General features: G+C 40.6%; 1 protein-coding gene across 1 annotated transcript in view; it reads right to left on the bottom strand.

Moving 5' to 3' along the window:
- WWTR1 (WW domain containing transcription regulator 1) overlaps positions 1-22807 on the bottom strand; it is a 120316-nt gene that overhangs the window by 33778 nt on the left and 63731 nt on the right. Inside the window, exon 2 of the mRNA XM_073359714.1 lies at positions 17849-17985. Coding sequence (XP_073215815.1) covers positions 17849-17985 — 137 coding nt within the window. The remainder of the gene's footprint in view (positions 1-17848; positions 17986-22807) is intronic.

Genomic DNA, 22807 nt, shown 5'->3' with positions numbered 1-22807 from the left:
GTTCAGAAAAATGGCCAAGCTGAGGACTGCCGTGAAGCTCCAAGGCGAGTAAATCCGCCAATAAGCGCAAGACCCACCAAGGTAGAGCAGGAACTTTGTCACAGTAGTTAACACATATTCTAAGAGACCATGTCATAAATATAAAGGGAAGGGTAAACCCCTTTGAAATCCCTCCTGGCCAGGGGAAAGCTCCTCTCACCTGTAAAGGGTTAAGAAGCTAAAGGTAACATCACTGGCACCTGACCAAAATGACCAATGAGGAGACAAGATACTTTCAAAAGCTGGGAGGAGGGAGAGAAACAAAGGGTCTGTGTCTGTCTGTATGCTGGTTTCTGCCAGGGATAGACCAGGAATGGAGCCTTAGAACTTTTAGTAAGTAATCTAGCTAGGTATGTGTTAGATTATGATTTCTTTAAATGGCTGAGAAAAGAATTGTGCTGAATAGAATAACTATTTCTGTCTGTGTATCTTTTTTGTAACTTAAGGTTTTGCCTAGAGGGGTTCTCTATGTTTTTGAATCTAATTACCCTGTAAGATATCTACCATCCTGATTTTACAGGGGGGATTTCTTTATTTCTATTTACTTCTATTTTTTATTAAAAGTCTTCTTGTAAAACACTGAATGCTTTTTCATTGTTCTCAGATCCAAGGGTTTGGGTCTGTGGTCACCTATGCAAATTGGTGAGGCTTTTTATCCAACATTTCCCAGGAAAGGGGGGGTGCAAGTGTTGGGAGGATTGTTCATTGTTCTTAAGATCCAAGGGTCTGGGTCTGTAGTCACCTAGGCAAATTGGTGAGGCTTTTTACCAAACCTTGTCCAGGAAGTGGGGTGCAAGGTTTTGGGAAGTATTTTGGGGGGAAGGACGCGTCCAAACAGCTCTTCCCCAGTAACCAGTATTAGTTTGGTGGTGGTAGCGGCCAGTCCAAGGATAACGGGTGTAATATTTTGTACCTTGGGGAAGTTTTTGACCTAAGCTGGTAAAGATAAGCTTAGGAGGTTTTTCATGCAGATCCCCACATCTGTACCCTAGAGTTCAGAGTGGGGGAGGAACCTTGACAGACCATTTAAGGTGAAGTGGCACCTCTGCAGTCATAGGACAAAAAAGGAGGGTTACTGAGTTACAGATTGTTATAATAAGCCATACATCCAGTGTCTTTATTAAGGCCATGTCTAACCGACAATATTATGTTGACCTCACTTATGGTGGCATGCAGCCACCAGAATTATTAAATCGCTTGTGTATGTGCCACTTGGCTCTTTGTGTCGGCGGAGCATGCCCTCACCAGGGAAGTTTGTATTGATGGTATTGTCAGTGGCTCCTGAAAGCCAGTAACAGTCAACATAAGAGTACACTTATAAAGTCTGCATATGATACCAAGCTGGGAGGGGTTGCAAACGCTTTGGAGGATAGGATTATAATTCAACATGATCTGGACAAACTGGAGAAATGGTCTGAAGTAAACAGAATGAAGTTCAATATGGACAAATGCAAAGTACTCCACTTAGGAAGGAACAATCAGTTGCACACATACAAAATGGGAAATGATTGCCTAGGAAGGAGTACTGCAGAAACGGATCTGGGGTCATAGTAGACCACAAGCTAAATATGCATCAATAGTGTAACACTGTTGCAAAAAAAGCGAAGATCATTCTGGGATGTATTAGCAAGAGTGCTGTAAGCAAGACACGAGAAGTAATTCTTCCGCTCTACTTCATGTTGATTAGGCCTCAACTGGAGTGTCCAGTTCTGGGTGCCAGATTTCAGGAAAGATGTGGAAAAATTGGAAAAAGTCCAGAGTAGAGCAACAAAAATTATTAAAGTTCTAGAAAACATGATCTATGAAGGAATACTGAAAAAATTGAGTTTGTTTAGTCTGGAAAAGAGAACACTGAGAGGGGACATGATAATTGTTTTCAAGTACATAAAAGGTTGTTACAAGGAGCAGGGAGAAAAATGGTTCTTCTTAACCTCTAAGGATAGGACAAGAAGCAATGGGCTTAAATTGCAGCAAGGGAGGTTTAGATTAGACATTAGGAAAAAATTCCTGATTGTCAGAGTGGTTAAGCACTGGAATAAATTGCCTAGGGAGGTGGTAGAATCTCCATCATTGGAGATTTTTAAGAGCAGGGTAGACAAACACCTGTCAGGATGCTCTAGATAATACTTGGTCCTGCCATGAGTGCAGGGGACTGGACTAGATGACCTCTCGAGGTCCCTTCCAGTCCTGTGATTCTATGAGCAACGCAATGCCTCCACTGACACCGCATCAACCTAGTTACATCGACCGTGACTCTGTGCTGATCGGGGAGGTGGTGTTACTAAATCGGCATAGAGAGTCACTTATGTTGGTGGGAGCCAAATATAAATGAAGACACTTTCACAGCTAGATTGATGCAAGAAAGCGCACGTCGACCTGACCGTGCAGTGTAGACCAGGCCTCAGATCGTGATTTTTAGTTATGAATTTAAGCTCCCAGGCTCAACAGATATGTCAGTTTCCATTTGTTTATCTGTACTTTTTACCAGGGTATCTGCTGGCAAGTGTTCAGAGACAAAGTCTTATTTAAAACGGGGAATTACATCACTATGACATGAAAATCAATTTTCCCTGGTGAGAAAATTCCCTTCAAATTCTTAAATGGTTCATATATAGGCAAATATGGCCCTGACTCTTATCTAACGAGCTTTACACCAGTATAACTCCATGAGAGTTACCTCTGATTTACACCAGCATAAATGCAATCAGAATGAGGTCCCATAAATCAGTTCAAGACATGCTGTGTCTTACTTTTGTGAACTCAACTCAGAGGTCTAGCTCCTCAGGTTTTATGTATGTGCAACTTGCACACACAGCATGCAGCTTTTTCATTATGGAACTTTAGCAAATCAGAACTCTAAATCAGATCAAAACAAATATCTCCCTGAAATAAACAAGGGGAAATAAGGATGTTTCCAGTATGTTTTTAGTCAGAACCTCTCAAACAAAAGGATTTTGTACAATCATTTCACTTATAATACATAAGCATCCTCCAGCATCACTGGAAAAAACCTCTACCTTCTTACCAATGGGAGAAACTACCCTCTCACCCGTTATCACCCGTTCAGAGGACACCCCATACCATCTCCAGACCTGCATCTGAAATTAAAACTTCATTCCACACAAACCTTGCTGGGCATTGTTAAAAACATGAGACATCTGTAATCCCACCTTACATTTCAAATGCTGAAGTCAGACTCACCTCAGAGGCCCCTTGTGATGGGATTCACCCACTATTACGACTGGTGGGATTTCTGCCAGAGGAAGGCAGCTTTAATTCCTGCAAAGGACTCTGCCAGTTGGGACTTCTGAGAGGATAAATTGAATCAGTACATCCCCCATACACCCAGACTTCTTTCCTGGCCAGCACCCAAATTTTCTGAGCTGTGCTGGCCCCACACAATCTCTCTGATGCAGACAGTAGTGGATGCTTTCTGATGCCTCAACCTACCCTTGTGCACTTTCTGCCTCTCTTCTAAAGTCTGTGCTAGCAAAAGCCAGCAGAAATGATGGATTGATTCATCTTCTAGTAGACATGAAAAGAGCACTTCATCCAAAACCTTATGGTGGTCTCAATTTCCCTTATTATATAAAACATCTTTGTATGCCATAAAATCAGATGGTTTGCTCACATTGATCATGAATAGTTTCCTCTTTGTCTTATGATGGAGAAAAGTAACCGCCTCCCTTTTTTTACTTGTGGCAACGTCTATGACTTTCCCCAATATATTATGTATTTGCCCTGTCACTTTCACTATTGTTTAGACCTTCAAGAATCTAAACAAACAATTACTCAAGTCATTATGGCAAAAGTCAAAGTTCATATTCCCAGGAAACGTCTTATTTGGGGCTGCTGGATGAACCCCAGTGTATACTTTTACCAGATCTATACCAGCAAAGCTGATTCTCAGCTTTACAAACATTTACAAATTAAATATTGCAATGGACATGGTGTCTACAACATCTAACTCTTCCAAAAATAAATCTCTGTGGGTATGTTTACAATGCAATTAAAAACCCATGGCTGATCCGTGCAAGCTGACTCGGGCTAAGGGGCTGTTTAACTGCAATGTAGACATTTGGGCTCGAGCTGCAACCCAAGCTCTGGGACTCTCCCACCTAACAGGGTCCTAGAGCCCAGGCTTCAGCCCAAGCATAAATGTCTACACTGCAAGTAAACAACCCCTTTGCCTGAGCTGCACAAGCTCAAGTCAGCTGGCATAGGCCAGCGATGGGTGTCTAACTGCAGTATAGACATGCCCTATAAGATAATTTATAACAAATTAAGTGCTTCCCCAGAGAATTACCAGCATTTTGTTAGCAGTTTCCTTTAAAGCAGTGTTTCCCAAACTTGGGACACCGCTTGTTCCGGGAAAGCCCCTGGCGAGCCGAGCTGGTTTGTTTACCTGCCGCGTCCAAAGGTTCGGCCGATTGCGGCTCCCACTGCTTTAAGGGGTCAACACTGCTTTAAAGGGTCAACACCAACAAGAAAATCACATTTCCATCCAAAAATCTTTTAAGTGCTATTTTATCAAAACCCAAGATTACTATAATTGAAAGATGAGAGAATAGAAATATATTTCTCTCTATTATTTCAGTTTGTTTACTTTGACATTTTACAGCACATGGTATATAGTCAGTGTCAAGATTTGCCCTGTGTAGTCAAACAGGTGCCTATCTTGCAATGAAATCAACTTGGGCAAATCTCTGCATGCATGCATGCATAAATTACTTCAATGGCAAGTTTCTCCTATTGTTTGTAAGGGTCATCCACAGATCAACAGGGGAAAGAAACTTTAGGGGGGTGGGAAGAGGAAGGACAATGCAGGTGTAGCAGCTGAAACTACTTTGAACTCATTTGTTTGGTGTTGCCTAGATTTCAAGTTGACAGTGTCCCATTACATTGGCAATTCAGTATAAGAAAGATAGTTCTCATGTATTACCAATCAATGGATAAATAGCCCGTCTACCTACAAATCTGAGATTTATTTTGAAAAAAATGTCCAACCAGATTGTCTTTCATCAAACTTGGCTTACTATTCAACTTTTCTTGGAATGACCCCAAACTCTTATGGATTTCCTATCTCCTTCCTCATGTGAACCATGTAGTTGACCTCTTTTTTACCAAGTAGGTTACAATAAGACTTTTGTGGCAATATTTAATGCCACTCACACTTATGGCCTGATCTCACCCGCTGAAGTCAATGGAAAACCCCCTTTAATGCCAACCAGCACTGGATCACTCCTTTTCAGTACAAGTATACTCTATACATGGTTAATCTTTAGGATATAATCATATTACAATACAAACACTTATTGTAGTACTTGCTTGATTTCATTGTCACAATATTAGTTTTTGTTTTTATTTATGTTCATTTCCTACTGTTTATTCTTGTTCTATGAACTTTAAGAACAAAATTTATTTTTTATAGATGGTTTATGGATCTATTAAGGTTTTATTATGCATAAAAGAAACAGAATTTGGGTCACAAAGAAGAAAAACCTCACAATTCAAGTATAAACCAGACTACTCAACATGAATGCTGGTTTTAGTACAGTGATATTCATCAGGCAATCCCGTGGTGTTGTATAACATAAAATGTGCAACAGTATTCTACTCTGACCTATTCCAAAAGGGAAGTTTAAGGTGGCATTTCTAATTTGATTCTTTTATGATGAACAAGTTTGTTTTGAAGAATGATGCAAGCCTGCTCAGTAAGCAGCTATTATGCAATTTACCAGCTTAAATGAAAGTGAACAAAATGTATGGGACAAATTGAGACCTGCAGTAAGTAGCTATAAGTTCATTAGAGTCAATGGAATTGCAGCCACTTAGTCGAGGTCTGAAGTTGGCCCAATGTGATTTTCTTTATCCAATTAATAAGTAAGTTAGATTTTCAGACATTGGCGGAGAGACTTTTAAAATAACGTTCTTTGCTGGATATAAACAAAGCAGAGATCATTTTGTGGTCAAAAGAATCTGCAAGCAGCAGAAACCAAATAATGCAGGTGTAAATTATTTCTGACATATATGTCCAACTGATTGTACCAACTTTTATTTATTTCAGTGTCAAGTATCTGAGTGCAGCTGTGGATTTCTTTTCCCCCCACTCTGTTTATGGGCAGTCCATAGCCTAATCCATATGAACTCACCAGCATCAGGTGTCACGCAGCACAGTCTGATGAAAAACATATGTCTGCAGAGGTAAAAGAAAAATCTAGCCATATTACAGTTTTGACTTAGTCACGACATTGTGAAGAAAAAAAGACCAGTCTTTCCCTCCTCTCTCTCTCTCTCTCTTTCTCTGCTCCTGCCAACAAAGAACTGCTTGTTTCACTTATTTCCCAGAAACTGCATTAGCCTTCCAACAAGGTCAGCAAAAATGCTGCTTTTCAGTTCAGTGTGCATTTCGTTCCAAAAAATCTGTAAAGTATTAAACAAAAAAGTTTCACTATCCCATTGCACACAGAGCACCTTCACTCAGCTTTCTGGGCTGAGAATGACCATGTAGAAATTTCTCAACAGTTCCAGCTGAAAATGTAGAGAGGTCTGTGATTTGTACTTTTAGCAACACTTTCCTGTCTTCATTGCTTCAGGTTTAAAACAATCTTCAAGTATAGCATCAAAACTGAATGTAACACAAAACTGTCTGACAGATCTTTTAGAATAACTGAATAAATACCCGGAGTGTTGGCTTTTCTTTAGCACAGCTGGTCTTAAAGTGGCAGAGGCTGGTTAGAACTATATCTTAAATTCCTTAGCAGTGTTACTAATAACATCTCTTACTTAAAAATTAATAATTATACAAATGTTATTTATTTTCCTCATTTTTGTTGTTTCTCTGCTTTTTGCATTTCATTCTGTTTGGACTAGGAAAATGAACTAGTCAATTCCACTTTCTGGTTCTCTTGTACTAACACAATGCTGAAATGTTTGGGTTGCTAGCCTTGAATGCTTATATCCGAACAGAAACATGTTTTCATTTAAATTTAAAAAATAGGCTTTAAAAAAAAATCTAGTGTCTTTTGAACACATTGTTCTTTGAATGTTCCAGGTTCATGCTACTGAAGTTAACTCCTGTTAGTCACTGTAGCTTTACAGCTGCTTCTCTGTAAAATGTGAATACATTACTCTCATCTAGTCTGTACTAAATCTGCCTAAATTGCTTCTTGGTGGTTTTAATTTCAAATAACCTGAAAACGTGCTTTCCCAGAAAGAGGGTTGCACACGCCTCATTTCCATGTAGTATGCAGGGTCCTCCAGGAAGGGTTCCACCTCTCATATAAATCATATTTCATTAACCATAAACATCTCCTAACACTATTCACCGCAGCCACATCTGACTCCTGGCTATACATTTCAGGATATCCAATAATCAAAAGTTATTTGAAACAGAAAGCACTTCTACACCGCTGGTGATGTATGGATACAGCCCAATTGGGGAAAAAACAAACTCTTCCTCTCAATATTACAGATTTCTAGCCAGATTTAAGCAAACTAAGTCTGGCTAAACATAGACAATTCCAAAACACCAAATATTATGTTGGCTATCACTGAAATACATCTTGCCAGTCTTAAAACCTTACGCGTTTGTGTGGCCTTATCCCTGGAGTCCCATAGCGGTAGTGTAACCACAATGACATTTTAACATCATTTTCAACAATAGCACAGTTACACCCCCTTTTATCACGGCAGGCTATGGAAACTTTGGTTCATGCCTCTATTAGTGCTAGAGAGAATTACTGTAACTTTTTATTGATTGGACTTCCTGGCTGATTAAAAACACTAAAGCAGGTGCAAAATACCATAAACCACATTATTACCAGGCCCAAATTAAGTTACCACAGACATTGTAGTGGTAGGCCAAATATTTTAGTTCACAAGTGTATTTCTGTAATATAAGCCATTGCTAGTATAAGCTGCTTTCCCTGTTAAAATTTACCCTTTTAACATATAATGTCTTCAACTCCCTAAGAACAATTTATTTAATCTGCTGAAGCTGTACATCTCAGACCACTGGGATCATACTTGCTGGTAGATCTTTGCTCAGGGAAAGAGCTCTCTCTCTTTGTAGTGAAATTCTGAAGCCTCTCTTCCTCCAGAGTTTAGTGCAGCTCTCTTTCATACAAAGAGGAAGCATGGTCTAATGATCACAGTATAAGACTAAGGGTATGTCTATACTACCCGCCGGATCGGTGGGCAGCGATCGATCTAGAGGGGGGTTGATTTATCGCGTCTAGTCTAGACATGATAAATCGACCCCCGAGCGCTCTCCCGTCAACCCCTGTGCTCCACCACTGCGAGAGGTGCAGGCGGAGTTGACGGGGGAGCAGCCACAGTCAACTCACGGCGGTGAGTAGGTCTAAGTATGTTGACTTCAGCTATGTTATTCACGTAGCTGAAGTTGCTTAACTTAGATCGATCCCCCCCCCCCCCCCCAAGTGTAGACCAGGCCTTACAGTTAGTGTGGATATAAAAGTCAGAAGTTCTGGAGTTTGTTCCCGAGTCTGCTACCTACTTTGCTGTGTAAACCTCGGATGAGTCACTTAGGGTCTGATTTTCAAAGGTGATGAACTCTCACAGACCACACTGAATTTAAAATCAGGCTCTTCACTTTTCTATGCCTCAGTTTCTTGATCCATGCCATAAGGCTAATATTATTTCCCTCCTTCAAAGGTATGATTTGAAGCTTAATTAGTTAGCCCTGGTCTACACATGGGGGAGAGGGGAGTGTCAATCTAAGTTATGAATTGACGTACTTAGGCCTACTCACCGCGGTGTCTTCACTGCGGTGAGTCGATTGCTGCCGCTCCCCCATTGACTTCGCCTGCGCCTCTCGTGGCGGTGGGGTACAGGAATTGACGTGAGAGCACTCAGGGGTCACTTTATCGATAAATCGACTCTGACTGGATTGATCGCGGCTCGCCAATCTGGCGGGTAGTATAGACACACTCTTTGTGTGTGTACAGCACCTGAGATGCTCAGCTGAAAAATGTTCTACAAGTGCAAGCAGAAGCACATACAGAACTACCTGTCCTGCCAGTAATTGATCCCTTAAAAATATATATAGTGTGCTCTGAAATTCCATCTTCTGAAGTTCCTTGTGTAGCATCTGTTTATTTGTGATGCCAGAATCTTGTATTTGATAAGGGAAAATGTGTGAGGAATTATTCCAAGCTGCCATGAACTTAATTTTCATCAGGCCCATTTCTGTGGAAACCCATCTAGTTTCCTCCCCATATTAGACCAGGCTGCTTCACCTTTGCATACCCACAGCACTTCTTATCACCTCCCAACAGCTTTCCCTCAATTCTCTAGGTCAGTATGAGTCCACAGCCTCTGGTGACCCTCCTAACCAGATGACAATAGCATGTAACTGATGAAGAAAGTGGTAGCAGAGACATAAATAACTTGATCCGGATATGAAAGGAGTATGAGAATATAGAAATTCAGGTTCTCAGGAATGACAGTATTTACACAGTTGTAATACTACATATATTCACATCAATGCATTTATATTGGTGAATTAATCCTTACAAAACCTGTGAAGAAGGTATTCTCACTGAACAGAATTCCATGAGGCAGCCTTTCTGCAGAAAGACTAGATGGCAAAAGTAGAGCTAGCTGGGTCAGATAAACGCTGCAGATCAGGGCAGAATTCAGAAGTCTGGCAAAGCACAATAGAAAACATGTTATGGAGGAATAAATATGACAGCAGGAGTAAGAATAAGTAGGAAGACTGTCTCAACACAAATGCAGGGGGTCTGGGACCCACAGGGACATGGCTCTGCTCCAGTTCTCTCTGGGTGACTCTGCTTCATCTCGCTGACACTTCTGGCCTGCCAGACAGCTCATATGTGACCACAGCTTTTGCATTTGCACCCATCAATCACATCTCAGGGCAAAGATTGCTGAGGCATACAAGCTGTCTGGCATGCCAGAAAAGGAAAATTCCAAGTGGGGAGGGTCAGGCAGGAATTCCATTTCTGGGGGTGCTGCTGCTGTTAGATTGCCAACAGTGAAGAAAGAGACAGAAAAGATGGTCTAGGGCACTAGAGATAATGATGGGACCATCCAGAGGGACTATTGTTTTACTAGTTTATTTAGATTGATCTGCACATTTTAACAACACACTCTGAAGATGTATATGGAATGCCTAAATAAATAATTAAACCCAGAAACATTTACAAAGTGCCAACAAACTCCTCCCAAACTATCAACCCCAGGACCCCACTTAATAATCCTCAGTCCTCTAGAAAAAGCATAATAGAACAATTGGGCCTTGCAGTATGCCCTGAAGGTCATAAAATCTAGTCTCTGACAGACCAAAGCAGAAAAAAAAAAATCTAGATATGAGGACTCCTCCTTGAAAAAGAGCTGCCATCAGCTTCTCTCATTCAAAATGGAAGGGTACAAGCTGGAGCTCCTTTGTTACTTGTACTACTGTGAATCCATAAAGAGAGACACGGTCTCTGAGGAGGGCAGGCCCATGAATATTATGGAATCTTGTAGTTTAAGGCCATGCAGATCATGGAGCACAGGTATAACGAGCTCCATTTAGAAGATAGACACACAGATTCTGTATTAGTTGTACTTTCAGAATAGCCTTGAGGTGTAGCTCCATGTAGAACAAGTTACAGAGATCCAGCCTTAAACTAGCCAAGGCAAGGATGACTATGGTGAGGTCCAAATCTGAAAAGAAAAATCAAACCCCCAGGCTGTATATCTGATAACCAACGGTAAGCATATCCTTTCAGATGAGGGTGCCAATATTATCTCTGCCATTCTATAAAAGAACCTCATCCAGCAAAGACCTTAGCCACATCCCAATCTCTGATTGTGGATAAGCTGTTCCAAAGCACTAGCCAGCACTATTGAACAGGGGGATTGAGAGAACAGATTGTTGTGGAGCCCCTCATCGTAAGGTCTCAGAGCACATATACAATTACCCCAAAAACAATCTGAGTACTCACAGAGAAAGGAAAGGAGTCACTCAGGAACAACTGCCCCTCTAGCCCTCTCCTCACTGGCTCAGTTGAAAACCATTGGAATACCATTACGAGGACAAAGCAGGCGAAGAGAGCATTTAGAAGCCACTATATCATTTTATCAGTCAAAAAGAAAAAATAATTGTAACACTTTACAAAGTCATTGATAGTAGTCTGTCTGCAAAACTATTCATCCGCAGAGTCCTCATAGCCAACTGGTTCCCTGGGCCTTCAAGGGCAAATCATCAAAACAGGCCTTTTGCCCAAGCACTGTGGCTGAGGGCCTGGTGTGTGCACATAACGCCCTATGCAACCATTAGAGATTTGAGGGCAATGAATGCCACTGTCCCTTGTATGGGAGTAGAACTTATGCTGACTTCCTCACCACAAATTATTTAGAAAAAGCAGGCTATAGCAGTTGTTACTGATCGCTGCCAACTAGCAACATTCACTGGGAAGTATTTTAGCTCTACAAAAGAAGAAGATAAAGGACTCTCACTTTAAGCTGGGAGAAGAGGGAAAAAAGACCATCTGCACTCATGAAACTTCAAAAACTGTACAGGAATGATGAAATTGGGAGTTCAAGACATGGCTCAAAGAATGTTTTGGGAACTTCACTGGGAGTGGTGATTTCATTAGTGAGCTAAACAAATGGCTTAATGACAGGACATTTCAGCTTCACCTTTCTTGGACAGAGCATTTCATTACGAAGCCCTTCAAACTCAGAGCAACAAAAATGTTCCAGTGGGTCAGAAAGGATTGAGCCATGTAAGAATTCTAGTCATTACATCGACAAAACTATTAATTTAGCACAGTAATTATTTTAATTGGTGGGTAATACAAAAGCTCCAAACTTAGGGCAGCATTCACAACTTCAATTAAGGAAAAACTGAGCTGTCTTACATTTTGATGGGCCTGTTCTGAATCCTGAGAGCACTAGTTATGGGAAGATAAAATAATCCTCCAAATATATCTGGGGCTTATGCAACATAAGGATGCAAATGACAATATGCCATGTCAGAAAGGTGCAAAGCTATGCCTTGAATAGGGTCAGAGATGTTAAGGGAAGCCTATGCTTGAATATCTGATATTCATAATAAAGTGGACTCTTAAATAACTAGGTAAGAAAAACCCTTAAAAATTTTAAAAAGGTGATTAAAAAGCAAAATTTACTGTAGTTCATCTGTGACCTTCTATATCTAAGCATCTTTGGAAGGATTAATCAAAAATTCTAAATAGAATATTAAAGACAGAAATAGAGCCTGACTTCTTTTACCAGTCATTTATTCCAAATGTATCTAGCATTTGTAGTATGGCCTCAGTCCTGCAACTGACGGTACACAGCTGTGTGCCTGTACCCATGCTGAGCCCCACTGACTTCTTTGAAACTTGGCCTAATTTTTGGTTAGGCATTTTCTAAATGACCAGCTACTCAGCCATATAAACACAAATTGAATTATATCAAAAAGTGAAGCAAGTAATCTGGTGTGTTTTCATTACATTTCATATTAAAGCAATTTGCATAATGATAAATCTGGGCAATATTTAATTAAAGGCCAGATTGTGTTCAGCAACTTCAGTCAGGGTTGTACGTATGCACTAAAGTAGTCCAACTGAAATAGCTCCAAGGAACCAGAGTGAAAATCTAAATGATTCTGTGTGTTGTATTATGCACAGTATAGAAAGAAATCAAACATTCATGAGGGTCTACTTTAAAAAAAATACTTGCCTACATACAGCCCATAACAATACTAAGCAACTCCAAGGATTGCTATTCCAGGGATTGCTATTCCAGGGATTGCTATTAAGGCCACTGCAGATCGTATTTCTTTACAACCCCAAGTTTCAAATAATCCCATCGGGGTCACAATTTATATTCAAGTTCCATTTATAAACGGTTTATAAAAGGTTAATAACTGATTAATAGATGTAATGAGCATGATACAGATGTAAGTAATGTCTGTTATACATTATAAGCATCATATTTATCTGTCTGACTATATAACAATCTATTAATCATTTATTAACCATTTATAAATGGAACCTCATTTATCTCCATGATAAAGTGATCTCCATGAGCTAAACACTTGGGCAAATTATTAAGAAATAATACAAACAAATAATATACACTTAACAAAGAAGGCTGTATCCTGTGCCTAGACTGATGTTAGCTGACAAGAAAAGATAGCAGACTTGTGTCTCTAGTCCCAATGAAGGTATTAGGCAGGATTCATAGCCACATGTCAGAATGGTTCACTGTAAGCCCTTTTTTATTGGGGCAGATCAGTTTGGAGACCACTTTTAACTCACTTTGGAGTAATATTTTTTTCTTTCAGTCGTTTGAGAAAGACAGCTAGTCTTCTTCACCTGATCCATTTATGTTAGGTTAGACAGAAACTGGATTCATGTGCAGATTCAGCATTAAATAAATGGGGCATATCAAGTGTTGATGAAAGGAAAAGAAATACCATGTTTCACTGAGGTCATGTCTACACTGCCACTTATGTCAGCAAAACTTATGTCACACAGGGATGTGAAAAAACACACCCCTGAGCGACATATGTTACACCAGCATAAGTGGCAGTGTGCACAGCGCTATGTCAATGGGAGAGGTTCTCTTGCCAACATGGCTTACCGCCACTGATTGGGGATGGTTTAATTATGTCAAAAGGAGAGTTCTCTCCCATTGGCATAGAGTGGCGCTATGAGAGATCTTACAGCGGTGCAGCTGCATTGGTACAGATAAGTTCTCTCCTGTAGACATAGCTTCAGGTCTTCAGAGACACTTCCTTTGCTCCACACCAAATAGAAGAACTTTCATCCTATAATTAGAAAACTCCTCCTGTTAAAGTAATCTGTTCTTTGTACAGCCAGATACTAACAATTTTGGAGATAGAAATGATTGAGAAGTTTAAAAATGCCAGGCTTAAAAAAATCTCCAACATTTGCTAGCCAATTATATTGATTTAAAGATCAAATTCTGCTCTCAGTTATACATGTGCAACTTCATTGACTTCTGTGGAGTTGGACTAATCTGACCTAACATAGAAGCATATATTGGTTTTACACGACTATGTCTCGAACTAACATGATCCATCAAAGAGAGAAATGCCTTCAGTTTTCTATATTAAATAGCATTTATAAAAACAAACTTTTAAAAGGTAGAGAGCATCAGAACTGGTAAAGCTATATGAAACAGCAGATGTTTAGCTCATAAATTTACCACATAAACCACAGTTAAAAGGGTGGGGTGGGGGGCATAGAAAAGGGCTGCAGATTCCTTAAAGTATGTCTTCAAATTTCAATGACCATTCACTATAGATTTCTCTATGCTCGAAGCCACGAGCATATTAGGATGTGCTATCATTTAGTCACATTATTTGCTTTTGATAAAAAGTTTATAAGCGCCTTTGCACATTTCCCAGAAAATATAGCTGAAGGGATGTTATAAACCAGTACAACAAGCTGTACAAAACAGACCTCGTTTTCCATATCATCACAAGAAGCATAGCAAGAAAAACACATGTTAGTAATTGGAAGTGCAGACCAGGACTCAGACCTGGAATACTTAAACGTCTTACTTGTAGGTGGCATATCTTCAAAAGAAAAACTTATTTTTTAATTCCTATAGTGGTGAAAAAGACAACAGACAGAGGCGTAGACTGCTTTTGCTAAAAGGTTAGGAACCAACTATCGCCAGAAGGGTGGTTTATCTTGTTATCCAGTTTTCATTTTTCCTGTGATGTCTGGTAGGATGTTGGCACAATAGCTTCTGGCTCAGGGGCGCAGCGCTATTCCAGCAAACTGCTCATTTAAATATCTGACATGAACCCAACAAAGCAGGTTTTATAACAACACTGGTAGTGTCACAAAATAGTAAAGGGACATGTCATTTTCCTTTGGCAAAAATGATTTCAAAACAGAGACATCCTGATATGGAACTGAAAACTGGTTATGTGTACTTTGAACTGTCACATCCAGTATCCAGAGTCTGTTTGAATGAGGAGAGGTGAAAGTTTTTGGGGGGAAGGTTTAAATCACAGTCTTGTAGTCTCTGTAAGTATGAACACTTTCCAATTAGCCTAAACTGAATTATTTGTTTTTGTTTTTAAATAAAGTGCTGTTCCTGTTCTTATTTTGTAAATTAATACAACTTTCTTTTTAAGGATTTTAACACATACATTTCAGTGGTCTATCTAGATCAGTACTTGGATTGTAAAACCAGAAATCATGATATAGAACCTGATACAGAGCTGAGGAAAGAAAAGAGTTATCCTACTGTGCAGCCAAAACTCCCAAGGACTTGCCGTACCATCTCACAAAGAAGTAGCTAGGCCCAGAAAAAAACCTGTAATTTGTGTTGAAGCAATCACCAAATTGATTAAATTAATGTTGATACTGTGGAAATTAATATTTTTTACTTCTATCGCAGTAGTGACTAGGCCTAATAACAGACTAGGATCCTATTGTCCTAGACCAGAGATTGGCAACATTTGGCCCACAGTCCGCCAGGGTAAGCCCCCTGGTGGGCTAGGCCAGTTTGTTTACCTGCTGCATCCGCAGGTTCGGCTGATCGCAGCTCCCACTGGCCACAGTTCGCGCTCCAGGCCAATGGGGGCTGTGGGAAACAGCGTGGGCCCAGGGATGTGCTGGTCGCGGCTTCCCGCAGCCCCATTGCCCTGGAGCAGCGAACCGCAGCCAGTGGGAGCCGTGATCAGCTGAACCTGCAGACACGCAGGTAAACAAACTGGCCTGGTCCGCCGGGGGTTTACCCTGTTGGGCTGTGGCCAAACATTGCCGATCCTTGTCCTAGACCCTGTACAAAAACAGAAAAGATTGCTCCAAAATATGTGGGGGTGGGAGTTTGAATGAAGTGTACGGTGTAGTTGAAGTCAGTGGAGTTGTCCCGGGATGAACGTGACCCAAAGTATTTTCCTTTCACTATATTATGGCGTCCAAATCCCTTCAAGAAAAAATCCTCAACTAAACCAATGGGTGGTGCCCCACCTGGCTTTTATTTTTAATCTATTGAATCCTCATTAAAACCGCTCCCCCCCCACAACCTTTAATTTAAAAATACTTTTTTTGTTTTGTTTTCTTTTTTAAATAACTACTTAATAGATTTGACTGTCTGCCTTTCCCCCAAAAATCTTTGGGGAAATCCTGTCTTAAAAATGATAATGTGTGGGTTTTCCCCCTCCTTTTTTTTTTTTTTTTTTTTTTTGTACTATATAGCGAAGATAAAGGTGGCAACAGCAGCTGAAGGGTTGACATGAGCAAAAGAAAAAAATGTTCCCATCTTTTTCCTTTTGAGTCTTTATTTTAGGATTGCTATGAACAGAAAGTGAACCACAGGCAGCTGTGATTTTAAATAATATGCGCAGAGCAAAGTGTTGGTATTACCATTTAGTGTGACTCACTAGCCTTTTGGAGTTTATTCAGGTTTCTTCTTCAGATGTCCATTCTCGTGACACATCTGCTACTGTCCACTGACTTGCATAGCACAACCAACAACAGGTTTGTACTGTAAATATCCAAGCAGTGACAATTGTTGGGAAAAAAACAAGTGATGAGACCGTGGGGTGATTTATCTTAGAGGACAGTCATCAGTAAAGTACTTATTATAAACAAAACATGAAAATGAGTATATCTTTAGTATTGCTGCCATAGGTAACTCTTTACAACTTAAAGATTTCTGGAGTCTTTTCAATGTGCGAAAAGAGATCCCAGCTGAATTGCATATGCACAGAACATATACACATAAACTCAATGGCCAGCTCTCTACTAAAATCTGGTTTATACTTCCAATCAGGACTCTTTGATCTAATTGTCTGACCTTGCGCAAGTAACCTGACCTCTCTATGCTTCATTTTCTCCATATGTAAAAGAAATTATATTACTTACCTCTGTAAAGTACTTTAAGATCCTCAGATGAAAGGTGCAGTATAAATGCAAAGAATTATTAATTATTCTTATTATTTCTTAAGCATATAAGGAAGGTTTTTCTTTTCATTTTTAGTTTCCTCTTAAATCTTCATGGCTGTTATATTCACTAAGGCTCAGATTCAGCAAAATCGAGAGGATTTAAGCACATGCTTAAAGTTAAGCACATACCTAAGTGCTTTGCTGAATCAGCAGGTACCTAAGTACACAAGCCATTCAGCAAAAGTCTTCAGATTGTTTGTTTTTTTCATTATTGAAAATCTAGTATTTAAACTGTTTCTTTTAAAATCCATTCTATTTGTAAGTGGTTCTCACATCCCTCCACCTGACACTGATCAATGTAAATAGAATAGCTTTATTTTGAAAGCATTTAAGCAACTGCTGCTGCAGAATCTAATAATCTAATACATACAATGGCCCGAGAATAACCTTTGACTTGATCAGATAGAGGAAAAGCTCAAGGCAGATTTCTTCTACCAGAACTTTGTACTGCAGCTTTGAGAATAATAAAATGTAGTTGTGGTGAAGGCATGTTTTATAGCACACTTGAATGGAAAAGTATTGGGGTGATATATTTTTCTGTCCTACTCAATACCACAAAAGGGATTTGCCATGGAAGTTCCAAAACAAAAAGCCTCTTGACAATGTCAGAACCTTATCTCAAGCAGTAACAATGTTGTTATTCCCTTGTTCCCGAGATTAGAGAGAGAAATAATAGACAGAGGAAATGGGGAATATACTATTTGGCCTGATGACAGGATCACTGATGTTCACAGTTACCTGCACTCAAGCAAAAAGTACATTGGAAAATGGTAGTATAATAACCAGCCAGTTCCACTCCTTTTTTTTTAAGTTAGGAAATGACTTGCAATACTTACCCAGATTTGGCTGGGACATTGCCATTGATCTCTGCGGCACTGGTGTGGAAGTTGCTGCAGGATGATGGTTCATATGATTTAGTGGCTGATTCATGGTCTTTCGAGGGTCTTGCCATGTTGTAATTTTTTCAATATGACTGCAAAAGGGAAAGAAAGGGAGATCAATTTAAAAGGAAAACCTCAGGCATACTATGCAGATTGTCAGAGCATAGGAGCCATAAAAGGAACCAATTATTCCTCAAATCCTTCATTTATCCACCCTTCTTGATTCACCGCAATCCATTTATAAACAGCTATAATGCTGTCCTTTACTTTTACTCTTGAACGAATTGCAGCCCTCCAGTCTTCTATCTGCTGTGGCACCACTTTGCTTACCTTTCCGTATGGATCACCTTCACTAACCTGGACAAATGACAGCACTCACAATGATGTCTTTGACAAGTTAGATGTCTTCAAGTCACCAGGACCTGATAAAACACAGCCTAGAATACTCAAGGAACTGACTGAGGAGATATCTGAGCCATTAGCGATTATCTTCAAAAAGTCACAGAAGATGGGAGAGATTTCAGAGGACTGGAAAAGGGAAAATATAGTGCCAATCTATAAAAAGGGAAATAAGAACAACCCGGGGAAATACAGACCAGTCATCTTAACTTCAGTAACCAGAAAGATAATGGAGAAAATCATTAAGGAATCAATTTGCAAACACCTAGAAGATAAGAAGACGAATAACAGTCAGCATGGATTTGTCAAGAACAAATTGTGTCAACCAACCTAATAGCTTTCTTTGACAGAGTAACAAGCATTGTGGATGGGGGGAAGCGATAGATGTGGTATATCTTGACTTTAGTAAGACCTTTGATGCTGTCTCACATGACCTTCTCATAAACAAACTATGGAACTACAACCTACATGGAGCTACTACAAGGTAAGTGCATAACTGGCTGGAAAACTGTTCCCAAAGAGTAGTTATCAGTGGTTCACAGTCAAGCTGAAAGGGCATAGTGAGTGGGGCCCCCCACAGGGATCAGTTCTGGGTCTGGTTCTGTTCGATATCTTCATCAGTGATTTTAGATAATGGCATAGAGAGTCCACTTATAAAGTTGGAGGACAATACCAAACTGGGATGGGATTAAGCTCATTCCTTCAGTGGACATGGAGAACAATTGATCATAGTCCTCCTTATAACAGTCCTTAACATACTTGAAGACTCATCAGTAAGGCTATGATTTAGTCATGGGTATTTTTAGTAAAAGTCATGGACAGGTCACGGGCAATCAACAAAAAGTCACAGCCAGTGACCTGTCCATGACTTTTAATAAAAATACCCCTAACTAAATCTTAGGTGCTGGGAGAGGAGGGGGGCACTCCAGCAGGCGCTGCTGCTCTGGGGTGGGTGCTCCGGTGGTCACTGTTGCCCCTGGGGGTGGCCTGTGGCCCCACTGCCGTTCCTGGGGTAGGGCAGCCCATGGCCCCGCCACTGCCTCTAGGGTGCGGTGGTCCGTGACCCCATCGCAGCTTCTCCAGCTGTGGGGGAGGGCGGGTGGCCCTAAGGTGCCATCGCTACTCCTGGACCACTGCTCCGAGGCACCGCCCGGGACCAGCTGCCTGGGGTGGCCCAAGCAGTGGCCAGTGTGGCTGACCCCAGGGCAGCCAGACCAGCAGCCAGTGCGGCTACAGCTGCGGAAGTCACGGAGATTCCAGAAAGTCGTGGAATCCGTTACTTCTGTGACCTCTGTGAAAGACTCGCAGCCTTACCCATCAGGTCCACCCTCAGTCTTCTTTTCTCAAGACTAAACATGCTCAGTTTTTTAACCTTTCCTCATAGGTCAGGTTTTCTAACCCTTTTATCATTTTTGTTGCTCTCCTCTGAACTCTCTCCATTTTATCCACATCTTTTCTAAAATGTGGCGCCCAGAATTGGACACAGTATTCCAGCTGAGACCTCACCAACACCAACAGGACAGTTGCCTCCCGTGTCTTTCACATGACACTACTGTTAATACACACCAGAATGATATTAGACTTTTTTGTAACTGCATCACATTGTTGACTCATATTCAATTTGTGATCCACTATAACCCCCAGATCCTTTTCAGCAGAACAACCACTTAGCCAGTTATTCCCCATTTTGAAGTTGTGCATTTGATTTTTCCTTCCTACTCATAATACTTGCTCATCTTTATTGAATTTCATCTCATCAATTTCAGATCAATTCTCAATTTGTCAAGGTCATTTCAAATTCTTATCCTATCCTCCAAATTGCTTGCAACCTCTCACAGCTTGATGTCATCTGCTAATTTATAACCATACCCCACTCCATTATCCAAGTCATTAATGAAAATACTGAAAAATACCAGACCCAGGACTGACCCATGCAGGATACCTATATGCACTTCCCAGTTTGACAGTGATTGACCATTGATAACTATTCTCTGGGTACAGTTGTTCAACCATCTTATAGACCATTTCCTTAGTTTGCTTATAAGAATGTCATGTGGGACTGTGTATAAAGCCTTACTAAAATCAAGATGTATCAAGTCTATTGCTTACTTCCTACCCACTAGGCCAATAAGCCTGTAAAAGAAGGAAATTAGATTGGTTTGGCATTATGTGTTCTTGTCAAATCCATGCTGGCTAATCCCTATAACCCTTTTATCCTCTAGGTGCTTACACATGTCTGTTTAATAATTTGTTTCAGTATCTTTCCAGGTATTGAAGTTAGGCTGGTCTATAATTCTCTAGGTCCTCTTTGTTCCTGTTTTTAAGGACAGGAACTATGTTTGCCCTTCTCCAATCCTCTGGGAACTCACCGATCCTCTATGAGCTCTTGGTTCCGAGACTGCTTCAGCTAGTTCCTTAACTACCCTAGGATGAAGTTCATCAGGCCCTGATGACCTGATTATATCTAATTTATCTAAATATTCTTTAACCTGTTGTAACACTTTAGAGTGCTCTACAATCACCTCAGCCTGCGACTTGAGTGGTAAATACAGCACTCCAGCCCCACTCAAAATCCTTGTGGCTTGCCTCATTTCAGATCTTGACTGCATAGTCTGCGCAGATGTCTCAGAAGCGGTGGAGAAGAATACCCTGATGCTGTTACTAAATATGAACTGGAAACACAGAAAATTGATAACATTCTGCTATAGATTTGCTGTGTTCACAATTCTCACACACACACCTATCTCTGTGTTTTTGCATATTTACGGGAAGGGGGTGTCCCATGCCCTCTATACAGGACCCATCACTGGTATCTTCACTGGACTCTATTCCGGACCTATTGTCACCACCTTCCTGTTATCACAGTCTCCACCCCTCATCCTTAAGACTCCAGATGCCTTTCCCTCTCAACCGATAATTGGAAGAGCTGCAAATCAGGTTACAGCTGTCAAGCTATCTGGAGTGGCTCACAAACGCGAGTGCCAACCTCAGAACAGACTGTTACAAACCAAGGCACAACCCCAAACTGGGTGTGAGTTCTATACTTAGATTTCACCAACCAAGTATCAGGTGTGAACTCCTCAAGCACTGTAACAGCCTTAACACGAAGTCACAGTCCCCTTGATCTGGTCTATCTTGCCACCCTGGCAAGCTTGTTTTTGTGATCAATGGCCCCTTGCACTAAAAATCACAACAACATCCAGGTTACTTCCAGTCCCCTAGGACCAGTCACCTACCCTGGGTCAACTGTATGTGAGATCTCATACCAAAGACAATGCTTGTAGCCAATCCTATAATAAACTATCTAAAGATTTATTATCTAAGAAAAGAAATAGAGTTATTTACAAGGTTAAACACACACACGCATTAATTACAGGCTTAGGTTTCAAAAGTAATAGACGCTGCTGTAATGTGCAAGCTCTCTATGTCCTTTAGGGCTAAACCAAGCTAAACAGCCGGGGATCCCGTGCTTACACTTAGAAGTCTTGCCCTCTCATGAAGTCCAGGGGATAACAATTTCTTCTTGGCAGGGATTTTTATTCCGTTCCCCCAGAGCTCAAGTTGATGGGAGGGACTGTGCACATCTCCTCTTCATAGGTGTGGAGGTAGCAATCAACTAAGTCTTTTGTCCACTGATGTTCCACAATGGCTTGTCTGGTGTCTATGTGCCCTCTTTTGTTGGAGAGGAGGTGACACCTCTCAGGGTAAGCTAGTATTTCATAGTTGGTAATGCTTCTCTCCTGACTGTGGAGAGCTTTAGGGCAAACGCTTTTTTAGTTACAGACAATATTAGCTTATAACATGGGATACAGGTGTTATATGTAAGATTAATACATGGAGCATCCTACAAGCATTTCATTAAAATTGAAACACCAAACACATTCTTAAAACTTTAATATCTACTTTACATAGGTGAGCCACACTGGTTTCCAGCTATGCATTTGTTAGTGTTCAGTGAGGCCTAGGGGGCTGTGGCATTAGCTAGCCCCGGTTTGCCAACGTCACAACAGCCTACTGTGATGTTACCATCCCACTCCTCCAAATGCTCTAAAGTCAGGTTTGGATATTGTCAGAAATAATATAAACCCCAAGCAGAAAAAATCCTTTAAAAAATGAACAAGTAGTTTTGAGGCTGTCTTTATACCTCTGATAATTGTTTGTTTGTTTTTACTTTTCATTTCACATTTAACCTATTCCCTCCAAGTCTCCACAACTGTAGATTACACACCTGAGTCACTTCCTTTCAAGCCTCGCCTTAATACTTTCTCCTTTGCTGAAGCCTATGATCAGCTATACACCTCTCTCATGTTTCCCTTCCCCCATTATTTCTTCCTTCCATCTTGCCCTCCATGCAAGCCTTTACCACTATTAACATTTCAGCTTTTTCTTGTATTCTACTTCACTTTGCCTTTCGGTCAGTATAAGAATCATTTTAGCCAGTTCTGCGAAATGATCTCTTTCAAGTCTACCTCCAACTCTAAAGTGTTATAAATGGTTGTATGAAAGATCCAGTTA

The sequence above is a fragment of the Lepidochelys kempii genome, chromosome 9, assembly GCF_965140265.1.
Source record: "Lepidochelys kempii isolate rLepKem1 chromosome 9, rLepKem1.hap2, whole genome shotgun sequence".
Classification (NCBI taxonomy): Eukaryota; Metazoa; Chordata; order Testudines; family Cheloniidae; genus Lepidochelys; species Lepidochelys kempii.
This window is presented reverse-complemented; position numbering and strand designations above follow the sequence as displayed.